This window comes from Lemur catta, chromosome 7 (assembly GCF_020740605.2).
Source record: "Lemur catta isolate mLemCat1 chromosome 7, mLemCat1.pri, whole genome shotgun sequence".
Taxonomy (NCBI): Eukaryota; Metazoa; Chordata; class Mammalia; order Primates; family Lemuridae; genus Lemur; species Lemur catta.
The window spans coordinates 103936656-103959463 of NC_059134.1; the positions used below are offsets into that span (position 1 = coordinate 103936656).

General features: G+C 48.4%; 2 protein-coding genes across 4 annotated transcripts in view; one reads left to right on the forward strand and one right to left on the reverse strand.

The window, feature by feature from the left end:
- IGHMBP2 (immunoglobulin mu DNA binding protein 2) overlaps nt 1–9745 on the reverse strand; it is a 25343-nt gene extending 15598 nt beyond the window's left edge. Inside the window, exons 1-5 of one of the 2 annotated variants that reach the window (XM_045558249.1) lie at nt 9570–9745; nt 7629–7798; nt 4177–4369; nt 3880–3977; nt 1038–1201 (exon numbers count right to left, since the gene is read on the reverse strand). In XM_045558249.1, coding sequence (XP_045414205.1) covers nt 1038–1201; nt 3880–3977; nt 4177–4369; nt 7629–7798; nt 9570–9655 — 711 coding nt within the window. In that variant the 5' untranslated portion in view covers nt 9656–9745. The remainder of the gene's footprint in view (nt 1–1037; nt 1202–3879; nt 3978–4176; nt 4370–7628; nt 7799–9569) is intronic. The other variant, XM_045558250.1, reaches the window with a different exon arrangement.
- MRPL21 (mitochondrial ribosomal protein L21) lies at nt 9532–22544 on the forward strand. 2 transcript variants are annotated; one of them, XM_045558252.1, is made up of 7 exons: nt 9532–9886; nt 14454–14511; nt 17288–17373; nt 18643–18806; nt 20934–20986; nt 21519–21666; nt 22427–22544. In XM_045558252.1, the coding sequence occupies exons 1-7, from the start codon at nt 9787–9789 to the stop codon at nt 22433–22435; spliced, it is 618 nt and encodes a 205-aa protein (XP_045414208.1). In that variant the 5' UTR covers nt 9532–9786; the 3' UTR covers nt 22436–22544. The 2 variants fall into 2 exon arrangements, with proteins under 2 accessions (XP_045414208.1, XP_045414207.1); XM_045558251.1 differs by having other exon boundaries at nt 9534–9886; nt 21519–21622.
- Nucleotides 22545–22808: the final 264 nt, after the last annotated feature.

Below are 22808 nucleotides of genomic sequence, written 5' to 3' on the forward strand. Positions count from 1 at the left end.
GCCCGTTTGCACACGAGTGTGAGCATGGGTGCATCCTGCCTCACGCTGTTTACTGAAGTAGAAGGCACCCAATTAAACCACTACTCTGCTTCCTACCAATAAGTCATCTTCCCTTATCAGTTTTCAAACATCTGCAAAGAGATTCATTTGTAGAAAACCAATTTTTTAACTGAATGACAGGTGTCCCTGAAGCTCTGGACAGAGCAGCTCTGCCCAAGTTGGTTCCTGGCCCTTCCACTCTCTGCTGAGTGCTGGGTGCTTCACCTGGTTTCTCAGTTTCCTGTCCATAAACTGGGGCCCCCGACCAGCCCCAGAACACAGGGTTTCTGTGAAGATTAAATAAGCAAATACAGGAAAAGCTCCTGGAAAGGTGTTTGGTTTATGAGCAGCACCCAGTAAATGCTGACCTGCAGATGTTGACCATCATTATTCCAATCCTCACCAAGACTTTTTAAAAAGCTTCCCACATGCTCAGATCCATGAGGACTCGAGCTGATGCAGATGAGGACGAAAGATCTTTTCTCAACCATTAAAAATGTAAGTGAATAATAATGTACAGTATTATCAGTACATTCTATAATATGGAAAATCAGTAATCTGTGTGCTGCATGTGTGCGTTGTACCAAGGAACCAGGCTGTCTGATCAACTGGAATGCCACTGTCTCCCTTGACCAGACGCTGGGCCCTGGTCAACTCCATGCCCCAGCAGGGGCCCAAGCCCAGACCATGAGCACAGCAGGTGTGCTGAGCGACAGGACCCTGGACAATGGCCTGGTCCTCAACAAAGGCTCCGAGTCTCAGAGGGCTTCCAGGAGCCATTCTCAGTAACCCGGGCTGGTGTCCCTGTGCATGTGTCCCATGTCCCACAGGACTGGCAGAGATCAAAAAGGGCCTGGCCTTTGTTGCTCAACCAACAAATGTTCAGTGATGTTCCCGACCAATCCCAGAACTGAGGCTGGGGCCCTGCTGAGTCCCCGCTAAGCATGACACCCCAGCAGCTGAGAGGTTCTGACGGGGAAGCAGCACCCATGGCCCACCTTTAAGCCTTGCTTCACAGCTTGGAGAATTATTTCCACCACCGTTGTGGTTTTGCCAGTTCCAGGAGGCCCGTGGATGATGGCAAGTTCCTTCTGAGACAGTGCAAAAGAAACCGCTTCTTTCTGGGAGGTGTCCAGGGAGGCGTTGTAGAATGTTACCGGGTCTGCAGAGTAGCAACAGCGTTAGACTCCAGCGCTCTGCCGCCTGCTGTTCTTCCTCAGAGTGTGCGCTGATGGCAATAAATCATGCACACAGGAAAACACGCAACCTCCACAGGGTCGATCCAAGCAACTCACAACTGGTCTGCTTTGTTTCTAAAGAAGACTCCTCCTAGAACAAGAACCAGCAATGGCCTGGCAAGGTGGCTCAAGCCTGTAATCCCAGCACTCTGGGAGGCCAAGGTGGGAGCATCCTTGAGCTCAGGAGTTTGAGACCAGCCTAAGCAAGAGCAGGACACTGTCTCTATAAAAAACAGAAAAATTAGCCTGGCGTGGTGGTACGTGCCTGTAGTCCCAGCTACTAGGGACCCTGAGGTAGGAAGATCACTCGAGCTCAGGAGTTTGAGGCTGCAGTGAGCTATGATGACGCCACTGTACTCTACCCAGAGCAACAGAGCAAGACTCTGTCTCAAAAGAAAAAAAAAAGAATCGGCAAACTGCGGATCACACCAGCCTGCTGCCTGTGGTCATAAGTTTTATTGGAACAAGGCCAGGCCCACTCAGCTACATCCCGTCTCTGGCTGCTTATTGCTACAGCATGGCCCCAAAAGCCTAAATATTCACCATCTGTCCCTTTATGGAAAAAGTTGCCCCAACTCACATTCTAGAGCAGCAGTCCCCAATCTTTGTGGCACCAAGGACTGGTTTCATGAAAGACAATTTTTCCACGGATGGGGCAGTGGGGGGGTCGCGGGGCTCAGGCGGTGATGTGAGTGATGGGGAGCAGCTGTAAATACAGATGAAGACTCGCCAGCTCACCCACCACCGCCACCACCTCTGCCACTCACTTCCTGCTGTGCAGCCCCTGTCATGGAAGACAATTTTTCCATGGGGCTAGGAGTGTTGTGGTGGGGGTGGCAGAGCTCTGGGGTACCAGTCCAGGGCCCAGGGGTTAGGAACCGCAGCTCTAGAATAACAGAAATGACATATATGTTTCTTGGAACATACTAGTTTCTACCATATTGTCCCTCTTTTAAGTACCCATAAAACGACAAAGACAAATAAATGACCACAAAAGTACTAACAAATTCCAGGACTGCATTTCTATTCTGAATCTGCCGTGACCAAGACCAATGACCTGCGTCCTGTGCTCTGTGCTCTTGAGAGCAAGGACGGCCGTGCTCGGCTCTGTGGCCGCAGCGTTGCCTGTGCAGTGCCTGCCACACACAGAGGCCTGACGGGGGAGGAGCTCAGAAGAAAGACGCTGCTCCAGACCTGTGAGGCCGAAGCCAACCTGTAAAACAGTTATCAGGGCAGAGTGTGGGACCAGTGACGGACCATCGAATCCAAAGTTCCCGTCACATTCCACTACCCCACACCATGTCCCCTTTTCCTTGCATAATAGCTATGATCAAGACATACCATGGTCCCCAAAACACAGCCATTTCCAACTCAGTTTCTAGCACACAGTAGCCCCTCAGTAAATGTTCAGCAAAAATAAAATATTGAAATGGGAGTGCTTTTAGAATTTCTAAAGGGAAACGGAAAAAGAAGATGAATATTTACAAAACATCCATATGAGGGACTACAAACTAAAGAAGTGCTACAATGTAGCCCTGTGGTTTTAAAGCTAACACAACACTGGAGTGTGTTAGCACAGCATGATAGAAAATGGTTGTAAGGTAATCTTTGCATTAGACTTGACCAAAGCCACTGCTTTAAAAATTGGAAAAGTCCGTATCTAGAGCATTGTTAAGTTATGGGCAGCCACTGGATGAGATAATCAACTTCCCTCAAAAATGAGGTTTTCTGGCCAGGCACGGTGGCTCACGCCTGTAATCTTAGCCCTCTGCGAGGCCGAGGCAGGAGGATCACTTGAGCTTAGGAGTTTGAGGTTGCTGTGGGCTAGCCTGATGTCATGGCACTCTACACAGGGCAAGAGAGTGAGACTCTGTCTCAAAAGAAAAAAAAAAAGAAAAAGAAAATGAGGTTTTCCAAGAACATTTAAGAATATGAAAAATACACAGGCTGTCGTAAGCAAAAGGAGGAGGGTATGTGTATGTATAACAGACACATTGTTCTGTATGGATGAGGAAAAAAGGCTAGAAGAACACACACAAATACTAGTAGTGAAGCTAACTCTAAACAGCATGGTTTGTAGTATTTACACACTTCTTTATTTCCAAATTTTCTACAACTACTATGTACTACTCTTATAATCAGAAATAAATTATCTCAAATTTGAAGGCTACTGAGAAAATAATCAAATGTTTTTAGAGTTGAGATTTTCAAACCAGAAATTGCTCTCAGGCATAAAGTATGATCAGCTATCTTCTATTTTCACAGAGCACTGAACTTGAAGAAATATCCTTACATTTCGAAATAAAAGATTTATATACATTTGAAAAAAGATTATTTAAAAACTCAGTGGCTCATCTGGTTAGACAGATGGTGAAAAGTAAAAATAAAAGATAAACACCTGCATGGAATGAGCTACTGCTTTAGTTCTGAGTACAAGGAGGGCAGTCTAGTTCATGCAAGTCATTCGGAGAAAGGTCTACAAAGATGTTAAGGTAGATGTCCGGTCGAATGTCTCAAACTCTTGCTAAAACAGCCCCAGGTCACATTGTTCTCCACACTTTCAGTAGTGATTTCAACCAAAAGAAAACCCCAGAGTTCTTACTTATTTCACTAGCAGGACTGGGGGCTGACGTGCCGAAGAGGACCTCTATGAGCAAGGACGCGGGGCCAGAATGATACTTCTTTAGTGCAATCAGAGCTCTGCCGAGAAAGAAAACCAAAATTAGCAGCTCAGCGAAAGCCAGTGATCCAGTGCACTGAGCTCCTGCCCCGGCACTGCCACCATCTCACGTGAGGGACACACGGTGGCTCCTTGCTCTTTGCTCAACAGCAGTGTCAGGAGTGAGCTAGTTGTGTTTAAGGAAAATGTTACGTGTGATCTCCAGCCACAAACACTTACTTTTTCAGTCGCTTGTAAGTGACGTCATTGGCCAGTTTTAACAGTCTGTAGGCATGCTCTCGGTCCAAGCTCAGCTGGAAATCATGGGACTCATCAAAGGCCACCGTGGCCGACTTCTGGGTGATGCGGGTCAGGATCCCGGTGGCCAGCTGACTGCCTTCGCTGGCAGCATCATACAGGCCCACTATATCACCTGCAAAAACAAAAACTCAGTTACACAAAACCCTGAAAAAAGTTAAACATTAATTTTGATATCATAAACTCCAGTATATTTCAAACGTTGTATCTTTGTTATTTTCTTTAGCAAATGAAATCAGTCAACAGTAAAAAAATTTTTAACAAACACCTAAATCATCTGTGAAAATTTACTTGAGATCAATGAACTATTCAAAACGAGTGTGACAGCTAATAAAATACCTAAAACGCCTACTGTGTACCAGGCCCTGTTCTAGGCACTGACCTGTGCTGTGACCCTGAGGGCCAGTCCCTGCCCTCACACCAGGGAGGAGAGAGAAACAAGTATACTGATCTATAAGATGTCACTAAGTGCTCTAAGGAAAAATAAAGCACAAGAAGGGGACAGAGAGGGACAAGGGCACTACTTTAGAAAGAGTGTGTGGGAAAGGCCTCTCTGAGGACGGCAGGGAAGCAGGTGGGCACTGACGGAAGCAAAGGCCACAGGCACAGCTGGGGAAGAACATTCCAGTCAGAAATGGAACTTCAGTACTGAAAGGGACAGTGGCTGTTTGCTGCCCATACAGCACGGATCTCCCTGCGGCCTGTCTCCCCTCTGCCAGGTGAGTCTGGGGGCTTCCCCAGACCCACACCTAAGCCCATCTGTGCTTCACATGCCCCCTGGCCATAGCGACTGGTTCAAGGATGCGCATGTGGCCGAATCAGAGCCCCCGAGATGCAATGAGTCTTGTGCTTGTGCATCTGGATAGACCTTCACTCTCTCCCCCAGATGGAAACCTGAGAGAATGCAGGGGCAGAATGAGATGGAAACTGACCCAGCAGAGGACAAAGCCAAGAAACAAAGAGGAGTCCCGCATGCTCCTGAGTCCTGCAGCCACCTTCAAGTCACGACAACCAAAGCACTCCCTTCCTACGTATGCCATTGTGGCTCAGCTTTCTGTCACCTGGAACACAGGCAGTTACGACTGAAACAGAATCCACACTGAGACAAAAGCCAGGGTCACTCGCGTCTGTTTACACCCCACTTACTCTGTGCCTGAAATCTTCTAGAATGAGTTTCATCTGCACCTTGAATCTCATTCCTATCTCTTTCCCCGACTTTATAAAGACAAACAGTGGGTGGCAACAATGATCAGTGACAATGCTCCTAGGGCAGGGGTTTGGCTCTGTGCACAGGGACCACCATGGGGCTGATGACAGGGGAGCCCATCCCCATGACTTTCTTGTGAGCCACCGTATATAGGACCCCACATTTCAGGATTGTATTTCTCAGCTACTGAGACTTGATACTGCTCAGGTGAACAAATAACTTCACCTGAATTTGATCAATAGCTGTATCAAAACATCAAAATTGCAGCTTGCTACTTCTCTATGCAAATGCCACTTCTGTCTTCCTGTTTATCAACTATGCATTAATCTCCTTTGCTCATTCATTCCATGACACTTATTGATGAATATATAATTTTACTGTTGCATTTTCAGAATTTGCAAACCGCCTGCATACACATTTAATCCTGATGGCCGCCCCACACAGCACTGCTGCTCCCTGGAGGGCGAGTGACTAGGTCACATAACAAGAAAGGGTAAGATTCAAGTTCTGCTCAAGTTTGACTCCAAGCAGCAGGTTCCTCCCATTGCCCTCCCCCGAAATACCCTCATCTCATCTCCAAATCTCCCCAGTGTTCCTTCCAACAGTTGTTTGAGAAAGAATCTAGGAAATCATGGCCGGGTATGATGAGTCATGCCTGTAATCCTAGCACTCTGGGCGGCCAAGGCAGGAGGATCGCTTGAGGTCAGGAGTTAAGACCAGCCTGAGCAAGAGTGAGGAACCCCCCCCCCCATCTCTACTAAAAAACAGAAAAAAAAATTAGCCAGGCAACTAAAAATAGAACAAATTAGCTGAGCATGGTGGCACATGCCTGTAGTCCCAGCTACTCGGGAGGCTGAGGCAGGAGCATTACTTCAGCCCAGGAGTTTGAGGTTACAGTGAGCCAAGCTGACCCCATGGCACTCTCACCCCGGCAAAAGAGCGAGACTCTGTCTCAAAAAATAAAAAAAAAAAAACCTACGAAATCAAAATATGAAATCAAAAAACTCTGTCACCACCGAAACAAGGCAGAGAGACTTTTATAGTGAAAAGTATAGCACTGGCAGCATTGTTTTCTGTAGGCTTCCAGGGCTGAGGTTGTCTAACACAAGCAGCCCAGGTGCATGGTTAAGTAGGTTCTTCTAACCTCCCTTCCTTTCCAACAGGGCTGACACTAGTTTAGCCAAAGCACACTTGGCATGAGAAAGGTTTAGAAATACAGAATTGTGCACATTGCATGTTTAACAGTCCAGACCAAGGCTGTCCATTATAAAGAAATGTAAAGAGAATCATGTGTAATTTAAGTTTCTAGTAGCCATATTTTTAAAAAATTATTTTTTTGGAGACAGGGTCTCGCTCCATTGTCCAGGCTGGAGTGCAGTGATATGATCATAGCTCACTGTAGCCAAGAACTCCTGGGCTCAAATGATCCTCCCACCTCAGCTTCCCAAGTAGCTGGGACTACAGGCATGCACTACCACGCCTGGCTAATCTTTTTAAAATTTTTTTGTAGCCCTTCTGCCTTCCACCCCTCCCCGCCCCCCCAAAAAATAAATAAATAAATAAAATAAAATTTTTTTGTAGAGACAGTGTCTTGCTATGTTGTCCAGGCTATTCTTTGTTCTTTTTTTTCTTCTTTTTCTTTTATATGTTGCCCAGGCTGGTGTCAAACTCCTGGCCTCAGTCCTCCCACTGAGGCCTCCCAAAATGCTGGGATTACAGGCGTGAGCCACTGCACCCAGCCATATTAAAAAATTTAAAAGAAACAGGTAAATTGTTTTTAATAACAAGATATTTTATTTAACCCAATGTAAGAAAAATATTATTTCAACATAGAATCAGTATGTAAAAAATTACTTGTGAGATATTCCAAATTGTTCTTTAACATAATCTTCAAAATCTGGTACATGTTTTACACTTGTAGCAATCATGAGCCACACTTCAAGTGTTCAGTAACCGTGCATGGCTAATGGCTGCCATTTGGACAATGCTGCTCTAGATGACCAAAAAGCCATGTAAATTATTGGATTTCTAATTAAGACCTCACTGCAATGCTTTATCCTCCAACTGGTCACTGTAATCTGGTCTTTATAAGACCAGAAATAAGAGTACCAGTCACAGTTTGAGTGCCAGCAATATTTAATGTATGTCCACATCAACATGCACACACCGGAGGTAAAACTGTTACTGGGAAGAACTGCTGCAGACCCGCATTTCCTGGGCTCAAAGGTGACCAGCAGCCGTCCGTACAGCCCGGTGCACTGGCTGGACACCTGCAGCTTCAGCAAACACACGCCTCGGCTCTGGAGCTCTTTCAGAGAGATGTTCTCCTGCCAGGACCTGCAAGACACCCAGTATCGACACTTCAGAATTTGTACCTTTACCAGTTTCTACTTCCACCCATGCAGCAAAAGTAAAAGGGAAAGAAACATCAATAAAGATATGGACACAGGCACGAAATATGCCCCAACAGAACCGCAAATCTGCTCTACTCCCAAACCTGCTCCCCCTGTATCCCCTAGGGCAGTCGATGCCATGACCCTTCTCCCAGTTACCTGAGACAGAACCTAAAGTCACCTTCCCCTTCCCTACTTTCATTCCCCACATCCTGATTCCCAGCTGTCACTAAGTTCTACCAAGGCCCTTCCTGAGTATACCCTGGCTCAGTCTCTGCCTCTCATGCTGGCCACCACGGCCCTGGTTCAAGCCTACATTACTGTTCACCCAGACTAAACAGAGCCTCCTAATTGCCTTACCTCTGGCGTCTCCCTGTCCAAGTGCCAATAAGAACACCCAAGGGGTCCTCCTAAAATGCAAATTGATTCACCTCCCTCACCTGCTTAACAGAATGGCTATCCCCTGCACACAGAATACAGGCAAGCGTCTCAGCAAGGCCCCTGTCTGCTTGGCCCCTGCCTGTCTGTCCATCATTGTCAGGAAGAGCCACTGTCAGTACTTCACTGTGCTCACTCTGCCCTTGGTATGGTGCTGAGCACTTGGCTGACAGTGGATCATTTCATTCTCAGGGCAAACCTGTGGGGTGGGGATCACCCCATTTTTAAGTAAGGCTCAGAGACAGAACCTACAAAATTATACAGCCATAAACAAAGGAGATGGGATTCTAATAAGGTCAGTAAGACTGCAAAAGCTCTTAACCGTCATGATCAAAAGCCTCTCAAATAAACCCTTTCAATGAATGGTTGAATGCCAACTCTGGAAACAGACTGCCTGGCCTCAAAACCTGACTGTACTGTGTTATCCTGGTCAAGTCACTTAACCCTTCTCTGTCTCAGGCTCTTTAGATGGAAAATGACAGTAACAGTAACCTACTTTGTAGGGTTGGCATGAGGTTTAAAGGAATTAAGGAATTAATGCCTGGAAAGTGTACACATGTAGGTTGTTACTGTTAAAGGCAAATAACTATTCCCACTCAGAAACAAGCCTGGCTCTCTCATGGCTCCCCACACCTCTTTCAGGAATGCTCCTCCGCCCAGTGTCCACCAGCTTAACTGCTCTTTTTCTTCAGGCTGTGCTCAGGCACCACCTCCTCCAAGAAGCCACCTTGACCCTACCCGGGGCAGGAAGTTCTTCCCCGGAGCTCCCACCGCACTTTCTCCACACACAGGCAGCGCTGGGCACGCCGGCCCAAACGTTTTACGTTTCTGTCCCCACTTCTGCTCACGCCCAGCCTCCACTTGACCGAATCAACGGCAGACGCTGCATCTTACTCGTTTTGCCCAGACCTGGCACAGAACATGCGCAAACGGCGTTTACAGAGTCTGAATGAGGAAAAGGGCTGCGAACACGGCGGGGGGGAACTGGGGAGGGAGCCAGAGGCTAGGAGTGTAAGTTCAGACTGGGGGGTTTCAGGTCGAGAAGAGAAAGGGCTTCTTAAGGGTCCCAAAACGGAGCGGGCTGCCCGGGAGGCGGTGAGGTTGCCATCCGTGGAGGTGGCCAAGCAGAGGTCGGCCGGGACTCGAGGGGTCGCGAGAGGAAATTCCCGCCCAGCCGTCAGGCCGAGCCCCTCGGAGACTCCGCCCGGGGCCTGGGCGGAGCTGCAGGGAAAGGCCGGGCCAACCCCCAGAGGAGCGGCGCCCGCAGCCGCCCGTACCTGCGCTCCTCCACCTCCGCGTCTCTCTCGAGCTCCAACAGGTCCAGCTGCTTGGTCACAAAGCTCTCCACAGCCGCCGATGCCATCGCCGCCGCCGCCGGCCTAAGCCCGGAGCCGCTGAGGCCCGGCTTCCCCGCCGGACCGGTGTTCCCCGCGGGCTGGTGCGTCGACGCACTACGTTCCCGCCGCTTCCGCTTCCGGCCAAGGCTACGGGAAGATGGCGGCGGCCGTGGCTGCATCTGTCCTGACGGTCACTTTCGGGCGGCTGGTGTCCTCGTGCAGCCGCAGCATCCTGAGAACTTCAGGACCCGGAGCGGGTAAGACCCGAGCCTCGGGGTGAAGGGAGGATGCGGGGTGAGCAGTGCTCCCTGCGGTCCCGCCACATGTGTATCTGGGTCTCACCTGGTGCCTCTGTTGTTTGCGTTTGTGGTGAATATAACATGGGTTTTGGAGTTGGAGGAACCTGGGTCTTATGAACCCCCTCCCATATGTACCCTGGCGCAGTCTCTGCCTTCAATTAGTTCCTTTAATTAGTAGCTTAAATACTGACGATAGCCTTTCAGCTTCTGTACAGGCCCTGTGTTATGGGGGAGCAAATTAATGTTCAGAGGTGTTAGCTAACTTGCCCAGGGTCACACAGGGAGGAAATGGGAGAAGTGATTCAGATGCACCTCCGTCCGCCTCCAAAGCCTATGCTTGCGCCATTGCCCCAGGCTGCAAGCCACTCTGTGAAAAATGCCCTCATCTGAAAAATGGTGATGAATATCCTTGCCTGATCCTAACTAATTCAGCAAAAGCAACAGCTGTATTTTAGGCATTGGTTGGTTATGAGGCTCAAAAAAGGTTATGTTCGTCAAAAGCTCTGTAAGTCTCTGCTCGAAAATGGTTGAAGTGATTGTGTGGGGGGGTGTTTATGCCTTAAAAATGGATCTCACTTGTCCCCCTGACCTGAAAAAAAGGGAGAGGTCTAACTATATTTGATGCTATTAAAAAATTGTGTCTCCTTTTTAAGCTTGAGAATGATGTTATGGTTGTGTTTTTTAAAAATGATTCTGGGCCTGGCACGGTGGCTCAAGCCTGTAATCCTAGCCCTCTGGGAGGCCGAGGCAGGTGGATCGCTCGAGGTCAGGAGTTCAAGACCAGCCTGAGCAAGAGTGAGATCCCGTCTTTACTAAAAATAGAAACAAATTATCTGGCCAACTAAAATATATATAGAAAAAAAATTAGCCGGGCATGGTGGCGCATGCCTGTAGTCCCAGCTACTCGGGAGGCTGAGGCAGTAGGATCGGTTAAGCCCAGGAGTTTGAGGTTGCTGTGAGCTAGGCCAGTGGCACAGCACTCACTCTAGCCAGGGCAACAAAGCGACACTCTGTCTCAAAAAAAAAAAGATTCTGAGTCATGAAAAGACACGCAGGAAACCTACATACCTGTTACTAAGTGAAAGAAGCCAATCTAAAAATGCTTCATACTATATGATTCCCACTGTGTGACATTCTGGAAAAGGCAAAACTATGGAGACAGTGAAAAAAAAAAAGAAAGAAAAAAAATCAGGGGTTAGGGTGTTGGGGAGGGAAGGATGAATAGATGGAACACAGAGGATTTTTAGGGCAACTGTTCTGATATTATAGTGGATCTATAGAATGTACAACACCAAGAGTGAACCAAAGTAAATTATGGACTTCGGCAAATGTACCACTCTGGTGGGGGATGCAGATAGTTGGGCAGGCTGTGGGGGCTGGGGGCAGGGGATATGTGGGAATTCTCTGTACCTTCTACCCCATTTTGCCGTGAACCCAAAACTGCTCGAAAAAATAAAGTCTATTAAAAAAAATAATAATCGCAGAGTTGGGCCAGGGGTGGTGTAGATGACAAGATTGGCCATGAGACAGCTGTCGAACCTAGGGAGGGATAATTGAGTGTTCGATATTCGGTTCTCTTTACTTTTGTATGCTTGACATTTTCCATAATAAAAGTTGGGTTTAAGTAGGCAAGGAAGTTTTTACAAAAGCAGTAGGACTTACTCCATTCTACCAACATAAAACCACCCTCAAGTGCTGTGTTCAAGTGCAGACCAACATTTGAAGAGAGAAAGATACAAAGTGAAGTGAGTACAGAGAAGGTGACCAAAATGGTGAGCAGGTGGGGCCTTGAAGCATGAGTAAAGGAGACAAGAAGGAAAGACACAATCACCAGGGTGATCCTGTGGGAGAGTAGAGAACTCATTTGTTCTCTGTAGGCGCAAGGCCAAAGCTAGAAGCAGATCGGGTGCAGGACGGGTACAGAAAATTGCTAATGGGGCTTTTTTTTTTTTTTTTTTTAGGCAGAGTCTCACTTTGTTGCCCAGGCTAGAGTGCCGTGGCGTCAGCCTAGTTCACAGCAACCTCAAACTCCTGGGCTCAAGCGATCCTCCTGCCTCAGTCCCCCGAGTAGCTGGGACTACAGGCGTGCACTATCATGCCTGACTAATTTTTTTTTTTTTTTTTCAGTTTTTAGTAGAGACAGGGTCTTGCTCTTGCTCAGGCTGGTCTCAAACTCCTGACCTCAAGCAATCTTCCCACCTTGGCCTCCCAGAGTAGTAGGATTACAGGCATGAGCCACCATGCCCAGCCTTCTAACTGAGCTTGTAACAGTGGGGTGACTTCCAAGAGAGATGCTCCAGTCACTGGAGTGTTCCAACAGAGGCTTAGTAGAATAAATTTTGTTCATTCACCATTTGTTGAGCACCTGTCTAGGGGTGAGGATACATTAGTAACAAATACAAAACCATAATCTCTGCTTTTAATGAAGCTAACATTCTGATGGAGGACGGAATGTTCAGAGAAACAGGCAATTTTTTAAGATAAGCAAATTATATAGTATGTTAGAAGCCAGTTAAGTCTTATGGAGAAAAAGAAGGCATGAGTTGGGAGGGAGAGATTCCATTTTCAATAGGATGGCCAAGAAAAACTTCTCTACTGAGGTGATGTTTTAATGGAGACCCGAAGGAAGTGAGGGAATTAGCCTTGCAGGTACCTGGCAAAGCAGAGGAGTGTTCCAGGTGAAGAATAACCCAGACAGGCCAAGTATGGTGGCTCACCCCGGTACTTCCAGTACTTTGGAAGGCTGAGGTGGGAGGATCACTTCAGGCCAGGAGTTCGAGACCAGCCTGAGCAACATAGCAAGACCCCTCTCTCTACCAAAAAAAGAATAGCCAAGGCTTAGTCTCTGAGGCAGGTATGAGCCTGGTTTATTCTAGGAATATCAAGGAAATGGAATGGCAGGTGCAAGAGTGAAGAAGGGGGAGAGCATGAAAGATGGATTCAGAGACAGGAGGGAGTCGCGTTGTCCCCCTGCCCTGTAGGCCACCGTAAGGACTTTGGCTTTTTCTCTGAATGAAATGGGAAGTTCTTGGAGGATTTTAGCAAAACGGCGACATGATCTGAGTTTTAACAGAATCTCTCTAGCTGCTGTGCGTGGAAAGGAGGCAAGGATGAGAGCAGGATGTTAGTGATAACCCAGGCAAGAGGTGACAGCTTGGATGACTTAAATGGTTAGATTCGGGATCCCTTGAAGGGAGAGCCAGCAGGGTTTGTTGGTGGGTTGGCTGAGGGGTGTGAGAGAGAAAGAGCAAAAGTGACAGAGGTCTGGGGCTTGAGCAGCTGGCAGGCTGAGGTTGCCACTGTGTGAGATGGGGAGGAGCGTGGGAGAAGCAGGCAGGGGAGAGACCAGGAGCCTTTGCAGGTTTCAGTGCCTGCCAGACACACAAGTGGCGATGGTACATAGACCACTGGATGTGCAAGGCCAGGAGGGAGGTCCTGGCTGGGGTGTAAGCTTGGCAGTCCCCAGCATATAGGGATCGTTTAAATCCATCCAGCCAGATGCAAGCCCCAGAGGAATGGCCATAGGTAGGAAAGAGGGAAAGTTCAAGGGCTGAGCCCCAGGCACCCAAATGGAAGAGGAGAAACCAGCCAAGGAGATAAGAATGGGGAGCCTCTGCTCACAGGCGAATTTAAAAGGATGAATTTTATGGTATGTAAACTATAGTTCAATTTTTTTTAATTATTAAGAAATTTGTTGTCTGCTTTTTGCACCTAAATACTGTGCAAAAAGTATTTCTGAGCCTCTGTCTTCCCAGTAGACTGTGAATGTCTTTGTCCCTTGGTGTATTAAGTATCTACTGCTATATAGCAAATTAACCCAAAATTTAGCAGCTATAGACAACAAGCATTTGTTAGCTCTTACTGTTTCTGAGGGTAAGTATGGGAGCAGCTTAGCTGGGTGGTCCTGGCCCAGGGTGTGTCGTTAGATCGCAGTCAGGCAAGTCTGCAGAGCTGCAGTTTTCTTCAGACTCCCTCAGGGCTGGAGAACACACTCACAAGCTCACTGCCTGGGTTTGGCCAGAGGCCCAGTTCCTTACCACGTGGGCCTCTCCGTAGGGCCGTTCACAGCACAGCAGCTCCTACAGCTGGACATCAGAGAGAGGAGCAGGCGTGGGCAGCCACAACAAAGTCGTGGTCTTTTATAATGTGTCTCGAGAGTGATGCACCATCACTTCTGCCACAAGCCATTGGACGCAAAGAGCAACCTATGGGAGGGACAACAGGGCAAGAACACCAGGAGGCAGGACTTACCAGGCCACCTGGGAAACTGCTCCCACACCGGGGCACAGAACAGGGTCTGAACCTACTGGGCACTTGATCAAGGAATGAGTTAGTGGGTGGGTGATTCTGGTCTTAGGTGCTTTTAGATGCTGTGGTGAACATATCTCAACATGCATAACCAATAAGTGATGTTTTAGTTTTGTCCACCTAGATTTTTCTGTTGGCAAGTTGTGAAGTGGTCTAAACCAGAAGCCAGTTGTGCATTTTGTGATGGTAATTCCCCATGTTTCTCTTGTTCCCTCAGCTTCCTTTTGGTCTGCTTCTCGAAGATTCAGTTCACAGAGCACTTCATCTCCACAAGGGTAATATCAAAATGTGGGTTTTGGTGACTCTTTTCCTTTCATTTGTAGAACTGTCTTCCTGAGGTCAAAACTTCCTCAGCCACTCGTGGTGATGCGCACCTGTAGTCCCATCTACTGGGGAGGCTGAGACAGGAGGATCGCTTGAGCCCAGGAGTTCGAGGCTGTAGTGAGCTATGATCATGCCATTGTACTCCAGCTTGGGCAACAGAGCAAGACCCTGTCTGTATTAAAAAAAAAAAAAAAAAAACTTCCTCATTTGAGTTTTCAAGAATGTTTTTAAGTTTTCTCTTAACTTCTTTGACAGTGTTTTTCTCAGACCCTTAAAACATAGACAGAACTGCAAGAGTCCAAAGAGAAAGACATAGGCCATATGTCTTCACAGAGAATCTTAGATGCCTAATTCAAGGTTTCTAACCAGGAAGGTTGTGTCAGAATCTCTAGGAACTCATTTAATTTGAAAAAGCACATTCTGTGTTAAAATTTTATACTTAGAGGAAAATTTTTGTAAGTAGTATACACTGCAGAAGGTAAACTTGACAAAATCCCACTCCCTGGTAGGAAATACAGGGCCAGTACGGGGTACAGGTTACCTATAGGGAAGCCCCGGTGGGATCCCAGCCCACCCCTCACTGCCTGGGACACCAAGCTTCTGCAGGATGGAAGGAGTGTCAGCTTCTCTACAGGTTGGGTGAGAATTAAGTAAATGTTTCCTTTTAAAGATCTTGAGCGGTGCTAGGCATGCAGTAAGCACTCGGCGTCAGCTGCCGTTACTGCGACGCCAGGGATTCTTGGCGACGGGGAGATACAGGAGTCTTTTTTTTTTTTCTCAGAAGAAGTTGAACAACTGAATCTGAATACAGGAAGAAGTCATAAGTGAGCATTTTGCTAGATTGGGCTTATTTTTTTCTATGTGAAAGCTTATGCCCACCCTGCCAGGGTCCAACTTTCCCATTTTTGTTCTTTTCACACTGGGCATGGCCAGACCCAGTTGAGGAGATGAGACCTCAAACAAGTCAGAGCCTTCTTATAGAGAGCAGTGTCTTCCTCCTCCTCGCCCCTCAAGGGCGGTGCCAGACCACGGGTTCAGGTTTCTAGGAGCTCCGAGGCTCAGCATGGTGGGAAAGCATCCGTCTTTCGCAGACGTGCGCAGCGCTCCTCCCGTGCGCCAGCAAGTGGGGCGTGCACACCCGGGCCTCGGTGTGGATGTCTGTACATTTTCCTTATGTTGCGGCTCTTACTTTATCTTTCCTCATGCAACCCTGGAGTAGAAAAACTGAAATTTCACTTTCTGGTGACACCAACAACAAAAGCTTAAAAACTGTTCTGGATAATTTGATTTGGACTCTACCTACTCCTCCCGCTTTATAGACAGCAGGAATTCAGAAAGACCCCACCTTCTTCTTTTGAGTCCAGGCTCCCCCTTCTTTGCCTCCCCTCCCCTCCCCTCCGTTTCTCCCTCCACCACCTCCACCCACCTGAGGCTGAGCGGGGGAGGGCGATGGGGAGAGTTACTGAAATGACAACGTTGCCTGCACCGAGCTTGGCATCCCTGAGTGTGGGGAGGAGAGGCGTACAGATGACCCCAGCACAGGACAGGTCGTGGCAACACTGCTGCTGCTCCGGGGACTGAGCACTGACAGAGTCCCCACTCTGCTGGGGCCTGCCAGGAATATTATCCCTAGTCTCTCTTTGGCCCTTTAAGGCAGGTGCATGTATTGCCATTTTGTCAGCTAGAGACACCAAGACACAGTCATCGGGGGCAGAGCTGGGGTTCAGACCCAGGTCTCCCCGGTTCCTGTCTGGGCATGAAGAATAGGCACCTACCTGGAAGGAGCTGGGGGAGGGGCACTAACAGGGGAGGGAGGAGAGCAGGGAAAGATCCTGTTTGAGACTCGGGTGGGGAAGGGTGATTGGAGCCATACTTCAGGGCTCCTGAACGCCCTGTGAGCCAAGCTGGGGAGGCAGGAGAGCTGCTCGCCCTGTGTTGTGTCTTGTAGGGAAAGTGGAGGGAGGGGTTGAACATTTCATCCTGTACCTCTAAGAGTAAATGTGCCCTGAGGACACTAACAGAGTCCAGCCTTCTGCGTGGGCCGCCACCCCAGGACTGAGAGTTCTTCCAAGGAGGCCTTTTCTGGAGCAGAATGCTGAGGAGTCCTGTTTGGATTATTGAATGATTAGCTATTGCTTATTGAAATACACTGTAGTTCTAAGAGGGCATGTGGGAGCCTGTCCTCGGGATCACACCAGAGAGAGGTGGGGTCTGTCCTAAAGAGTGAGTATTGGCAGGGGAGGCAGGGGAGGCTGAGACTTGAGCCCAGTCTCTAAAAAAAATAATAATTTTTTAAAAAAAAAGAGTGAGTGTTAGTGCTGCCCAGAATCCCTTACCATTGAGATAGCAAGCACACACACACACACACACACACACACACACACACACACACACACACACACACACCAGAATCCCTTACCATTGAGATAGCAAGCACACACACACACACACACACACACACACACACACACACACACACACCAGAATCCCTTACCATTGAGATAGCAAGCTCACACACACACACACACACACACACACACACACACACACACACACACACACACACACACACACACACGACGGCCCCTCAGCACTCGGGCCTTTCCTGTGAATGTGAGTGCCACAGTTCTAGCTCGTGACCTGAGGATGCAGACCCGAGTCAGGGACTGGGTAGACCTTCGTCCTTCCTGACACTGTGCACAGCCATGTATTAAATGTTTTCCATAGATACGTTCCTAAAACATCCCTGAGTTCGCCACCTTGGCCAGAAGTTGTCCTGCCAGACCCGGTTGAGGAGACCAGACACCATGCAGGTAAAAGACTTCCCTGGGAGACAAACCAGAGGGTAGTGCCACCCCCCACCCTGGTCACCAACAAAGGTGGGCACCAGGCCACAAAGCAAGGATGTCCCCTTTCCAGGAGCTCCTAGACACAGCAGTATGAGCACTCATGTTCATTTTTGCCAATTAACACCAAAATTTAAAGTGCTTGTTCATTTAATACACATTCCTTCAGTGCCCTGCCCCCAGCCCCTTGCTGCAGGCAGGTGCATGGGTGAGGGAAGGGGGCGCTTGGTCCATCTCTTGTTGCCCATCCTGAGTAGAAACATGGGGTTCAGGGACAGTTCTTCCCAGTCAGAAGAACAATTAAGCCCAAATATGAACAGAAGCTGGTGCCTCGCCAACTGTTAGAGAAACATGCAGGGGTGTCAGGAGTCATTTCAACCTGTGCATGTGTCCTGAGAAGGGACAGCATGGCCGGCCACTGTTGCCATGATCCTCACTTTTCCAAAAAGCTAGAAATCTAGCTGTTCCGTGGAATCTCCTAGTATTTTAAAATACTGTTTTAGGAACTTTGCAAGATAAATACACCGAGACTTCCGTCCTCTGCCAGGTGCAGCTTCTGGTCTGGGGTCCTATGCCAGGGCAGAAACTATGTCGTTTTCATTCTGTTCCCAGCCCTACGCCAGGCCGGCGGAGCAGTGGTCAGTAGGTGCTGTTCAGAGTAAATGGTGCAGGGCATAGGGGATCGTTACCTGTGCCAGGGCAGTGGCGGCAGACGCAGAGCACTGAGCCCATGTGAAAGAGGCGTGCAGACAGAATCCACGCAGCCCGTGGGGACGTGACTCTGGGTGTTCCTCGTTGCAGAAGGCCTCTGCTTTCACTTCCCAGTGCACATGCCCCCGGCCTCTGGCTTCTTAGTCATGAGGAATGCAATTAAACAGGGTGGAGGTTTTTGCCCAGAGGCACAGAAATGGAGCCAGGCATGCTGAGTGCTCAGGCCAGAGAACTGCAGAAGGGGGTTTGGACATTCTGTGAAGTCTGGGGAAGCTTCCATCCTTAAAAGCCCCGTGTGCCAAGGTGCCTGTGCTCCCGGGAACTACAGATTGACCCTGAGCCTGGTGCCTGTACCTGCAGGATGGGCCAGCAAGGGCTGGGTGGCCACCAGTGAGGTGCCCCCAAGGGGTAAGCTGTCATAGGCCCCTTCTCTGGCAGCTCCATGGCACACCGCAGTAGGGGAGAGTGGGGTGGGGTGGGGTGGAGAGCAGCCATGGGTGACTGCCCAGCCGCCTTTCCCCACAGAGGTCGTGGGGAAGGTGAACGAGCTCATCGCCACCCGGCAGTATGGCAGGCTCTTTGCTGTGGTGCACTTTGCTGGCCACCAGTGGAAGGTGACCTCTGAAGACCTGATCTTAGTTGAAAATGGACCAGACATCGCATGTGGAGAGAGGATTCGACTGGAGAAGGTGAGACCACTGAGTCGCTTGTCTATTCAGGGACTCGGCCACCACAGGTACAGTCTTCATGCCTTAGTCCCTCACTGAGGAGGTTTCCTCTAGTCTGGGGTGTAGGCCAGCAAAGCCAGGGCTCAGAAGGCACAGGAGGGAAAGAGTGGGCGCTGGCTGCGTCGGAGGGCGGGGCCAGGGCAGAGCACCCGGCCCAGTAGGTTGTTTCCTTAGAGGGAGGGAGACAGCACATCTCTGAGGATAAAAACACGTGTCTCAGGCCAGGTGCAGTGGCTCAGGCCTATAAACCTGGCACTTCAGGAGGCCAAGGCAGGAGGATGACTTGAGCCCAGGAGTTCAAGACCAGCCTGAGCAACATAGCAAGACCCTGTCTCTACAAAAACTAGAAAAATTAGCCGGGTGTAGTGGTGTGCACCTGTCATCCCAGCTACTTGGGAGGCTGAGGCAGGAGGGTTGCTTGAGCCCAGGAGTTTGAGATTACAGTGAGCTATGATGATGCCACTGCACTCCAGCCTGGGCAACAGAGTGAGACTCTGTCTCAAAAAAAAGTATCTTTATTGCTTCACCTTACAATCTCATGAATGTATTCCCATGGAAAAATGTTTGATTGCAGATACAACAAAAATCCCAGTTGAGCATGTGGTAAGTTTTCAAGCCTACATTTAAGGGGAAAATGTGTCAAGTTTCTGCAAAAACACCACCATTAGATTTGATGGCTGCTGCTGTTTTTAAACACTAAGGACTGGTTTACAGGCAGTCCCCTGGGTGCTGCAGATAATTTTTTCTTTTATAATTTAATTAGCAATGTAATGTAATCTAAAACATATGATTTTCCTTGTTAATTGAAACTCCTCCTCCTTTGTGAATGTAGATCTTTGCATATTTATACCAAGAAGAACATGAAGCTCTGTTTCTCGGATCATCTGACCTTGACACCTTTGCTCAGAGCCAAACTAATTAATTTAACAAAACTGGCAAAGCTCTCTTCTCCTTAATGACATCAGGGACTCTGTCATAAGCTCTTGAGCAAAAGCACATTTATTTTCTTATGTCTAAAATGAGAAGTACACTTCAGTAGTGTATTTGTAGACATTAATTTTATTATTTTTCAGTATCTAATATAAATGTCCACTTAGATTGTTATAAAATATACTTTGTCTTTAGACATTTAAGTTTAGTGTGATTAGATTTTTTTCTTATCGGTAAAATTAAAGGCAATCTTCCCATATCTAATAAAAACACTGTTGTACTTGGAAGGTAACAGTGTCTTCATCTGTGGCCACACTTAGTGTGACAGTTTCCCTGGATTGAGAATGGTTGCCTGACCGTTCAGAATTTTGCAGTCATTAAAAGAATACAATTACACCTAAATCATTCACTATTAAAAGTATTGTCAACTGCTTGAAGAGACACTGTGGTATGATTTGTGCATTTTCTCTCTGTACATTACATTTCAATAAAAAGTTTTGTTTAAGTCCCAGGGTGTTTTTGTTTGCTTTGTTTTGTTTTATTTTATTTTGTTTTTCAGACAGAGTCTCACTCTGTTGCCGAGGCTAGAGTGAGTGCCATGGCATCAGCCTGGCTCACGGCAACCTCAAACTCCTAGGCTCAAGCGATCCTCCTGCCTCAGCCTCCCGAGTCATGCCCAGCTAATTTTTTCTATTTTTAGCAGAGACAGGGTCTTGCTCTTGCTCAGGCTGGTCTTGAACTCCTGAGCTCAAGCGATCCTCCCACCTCGGCCTCCCAGAGTGCTAGGATTATAGGCCTGAGCCACGGCACCCCTCCTAAGTCATAGTTTATATAAGAGGTTAATACAGTTATCGCTTGTATAATCATGGCATCAAATAATGAAATTTCCCATCTCCTTTCTGTAACAGTCTGGAGCGTATACGTAAGATAGTCCCGTTGCTGTGTAGTGCCATTGCATTATAGGCTCACGCCCTAATTATTTCATGTTAAAGGAATAATTAGATACCAGATGAAATTCATATCATGATGTTTTTATTCTCAGGTAACCCATATCTTGCTCATTTTGCATTGTGTTCTCATTACTACCTCTTCTTAGCAACTTTTATATTCTTTATTGTAATAAGCCGATGATTACATGTGCCTGTCTAATTTTTTCAGGTCCTGCTGGTTGGGGCTGAGAACTTCACGCTACTTGGCAAGCCACTCCTTGGGTAACACACTGTTAAGTGCTGGGCTTGGTCTAGGGCCCTGAGGCCGAGCGTGCATAAGATGGACACGGCACAGTTAGGCCAGGTGGAGGGGGTTACGTTTATAGTCACTGCCAACACTGAGCACAGGTTTATACCTATCATAGTGGATATTTGGTGTCCCATGAGAAAGAACATCCTGACCAAGTTATCATCTGTTACTATTAATAATTCATTACAGTGTGGCCCTTTTAAGATGCGCTCACAGACTCCACTGAACTGTTCTTTGTTACACTTTTTTTTTTTCACTCTGTCACCCAGCCTGGAGCACAGTGGCATCATGAGAGCTCACTGCAACCTCAAACTCCTGGGCCCAAGCGGTCCTCCCACCTTGGCCTCCCAGCTGGCTGGGATTGCAGGCGTGAGCCACCGCACTCAGCCTGGCATGTTACTTTTATAATCAGCGAAAAAGAAAGTAGACCCTCATTTTAGAAACTCTCACCTTAGGCATTTGTAAAATTGAAAAATAAGAATTGTTTATTTTCCTTCCTTCTAGAAAGGATCTTGTTCGAATAGAAGCCACAGTCATTGAAAAGACAGAATCATGGCCAAAAATCAATATGAAATTTAGGAAGAGGAAAAACTACAGGAAGAAAAGAAGTAAGTTAGACAAAGTCCGGCTGGCACTGTGCCCTGGGGTGCAGGTATGTCGGCCGCGTGCAGGTCATCGGGCGGGGCGCAGGCGGGGCTCGGGAGGGGGGCCCTGGCAGGTCTCAGTGCAGCTGCCCCTGCTCACTTTGCACCCTCTCATTCGGGAGGGGCACCTGATGGGGCCTGGCCTCACGCTTTCTCCTCAACTGGCCACACCTGACCTGCTCTGTTCTAACTCGGGACACCTGCCACTGCCCCAAAGCAGCAGTTAATGCACGAGTAGGTCTGGTCCCATCCTTACAGGAGCCTCCACTGAAGACAGTTCCCACAGTGGGGGCACCTCAAGGACGGGACCCCACAGGGCCACACACACAAGTGAACAGCTGCAGAATCCTGTGTCACAGCTTAGTTAAAACAGCAATTGCTGGCCTAAACTACCAGTTGTGTGGTGTAATTAAACGTACCTGGAACAGCAGCATTTGCTGTCACCTTAGAATCAGTTTGGTAGGAGAACATCTGTATCTTCTGACACTTCCAGGTGGCCTCAAGGTAAGTCAGGTGGGGCCAAGGCGAGATGCCAGCACAGGGCACTCCTGGCCACAAGGCCAGTGGTGGTCCGGCCTCTGCAAGTGCTGACGGAGCCAGTGAGGCCATCAGCACACCATGGAACAGACATGGGCGTGTGGGACACAGGGCATGGCCGAGGGCCCCTGCCACCTGGGGGTGGCAGAGCCAGCAGCTTTGGGAGCCCCTCTCTACCTGTGAGTGGTGCTCAGACTGTGTCAAGCCTGCAATGATGTCCTCTCTTTTCAGTCATTGTGACCCCACAGATCGTCCTCCGGATAAACACCATTGAGATCGCTCCGGGTTTGTTGTGATCACTGAGCTAGTATTTACAGAAATGAAAAAGTAAATTCCTGTTTTCCAAGGAGACTGAGTTTCTGTGTTCTGATTTTAAAAGCCGTGCGTGTCTGTTCTAACTTGTCTTAACTTAAACAACGTGTCCATAAGCAACTGCCTCCCTGAGCCAGAGAAAATAGGGCCTCGGGAAGAACGGCAAGCATGGCCTCCTGGGGCCGCAGCCTGGGAGCTGCTGGAAGAGGCCAGTAGTATTCTTGGCAGCCTCCCGCAGGGCCGGAGGGGGCAGGTGAGGACACAGCTGGGACACCAGAGCTGACATCAACAGAGGCGCAGC

What these genes read in the sequence shown, in the direction of transcription:
- MRPL21 (XM_045558251.1), top strand. Translation starts at nt 9,787, where the DNA reads ATGGCGGCGGCCGTGGCTGCATCTGTCCTGACGGTCACTTTCGGGCGG. An exon ending in CTTGGCAAGCCACTCCTTGG is followed by an intron (nt 20,987 to 21,518) that starts GTAACACACTGT and finishes CCTTCCTTCTAG; the next exon opens with AAAGGATCTTGTTCGAATAG. An exon ending in AAACTACAGGAAGAAAAGAA is followed by an intron (nt 21,623 to 22,426) that starts GTAAGTTAGACA and finishes CTCTCTTTTCAG; the next exon opens with TCATTGTGACCCCACAGATC.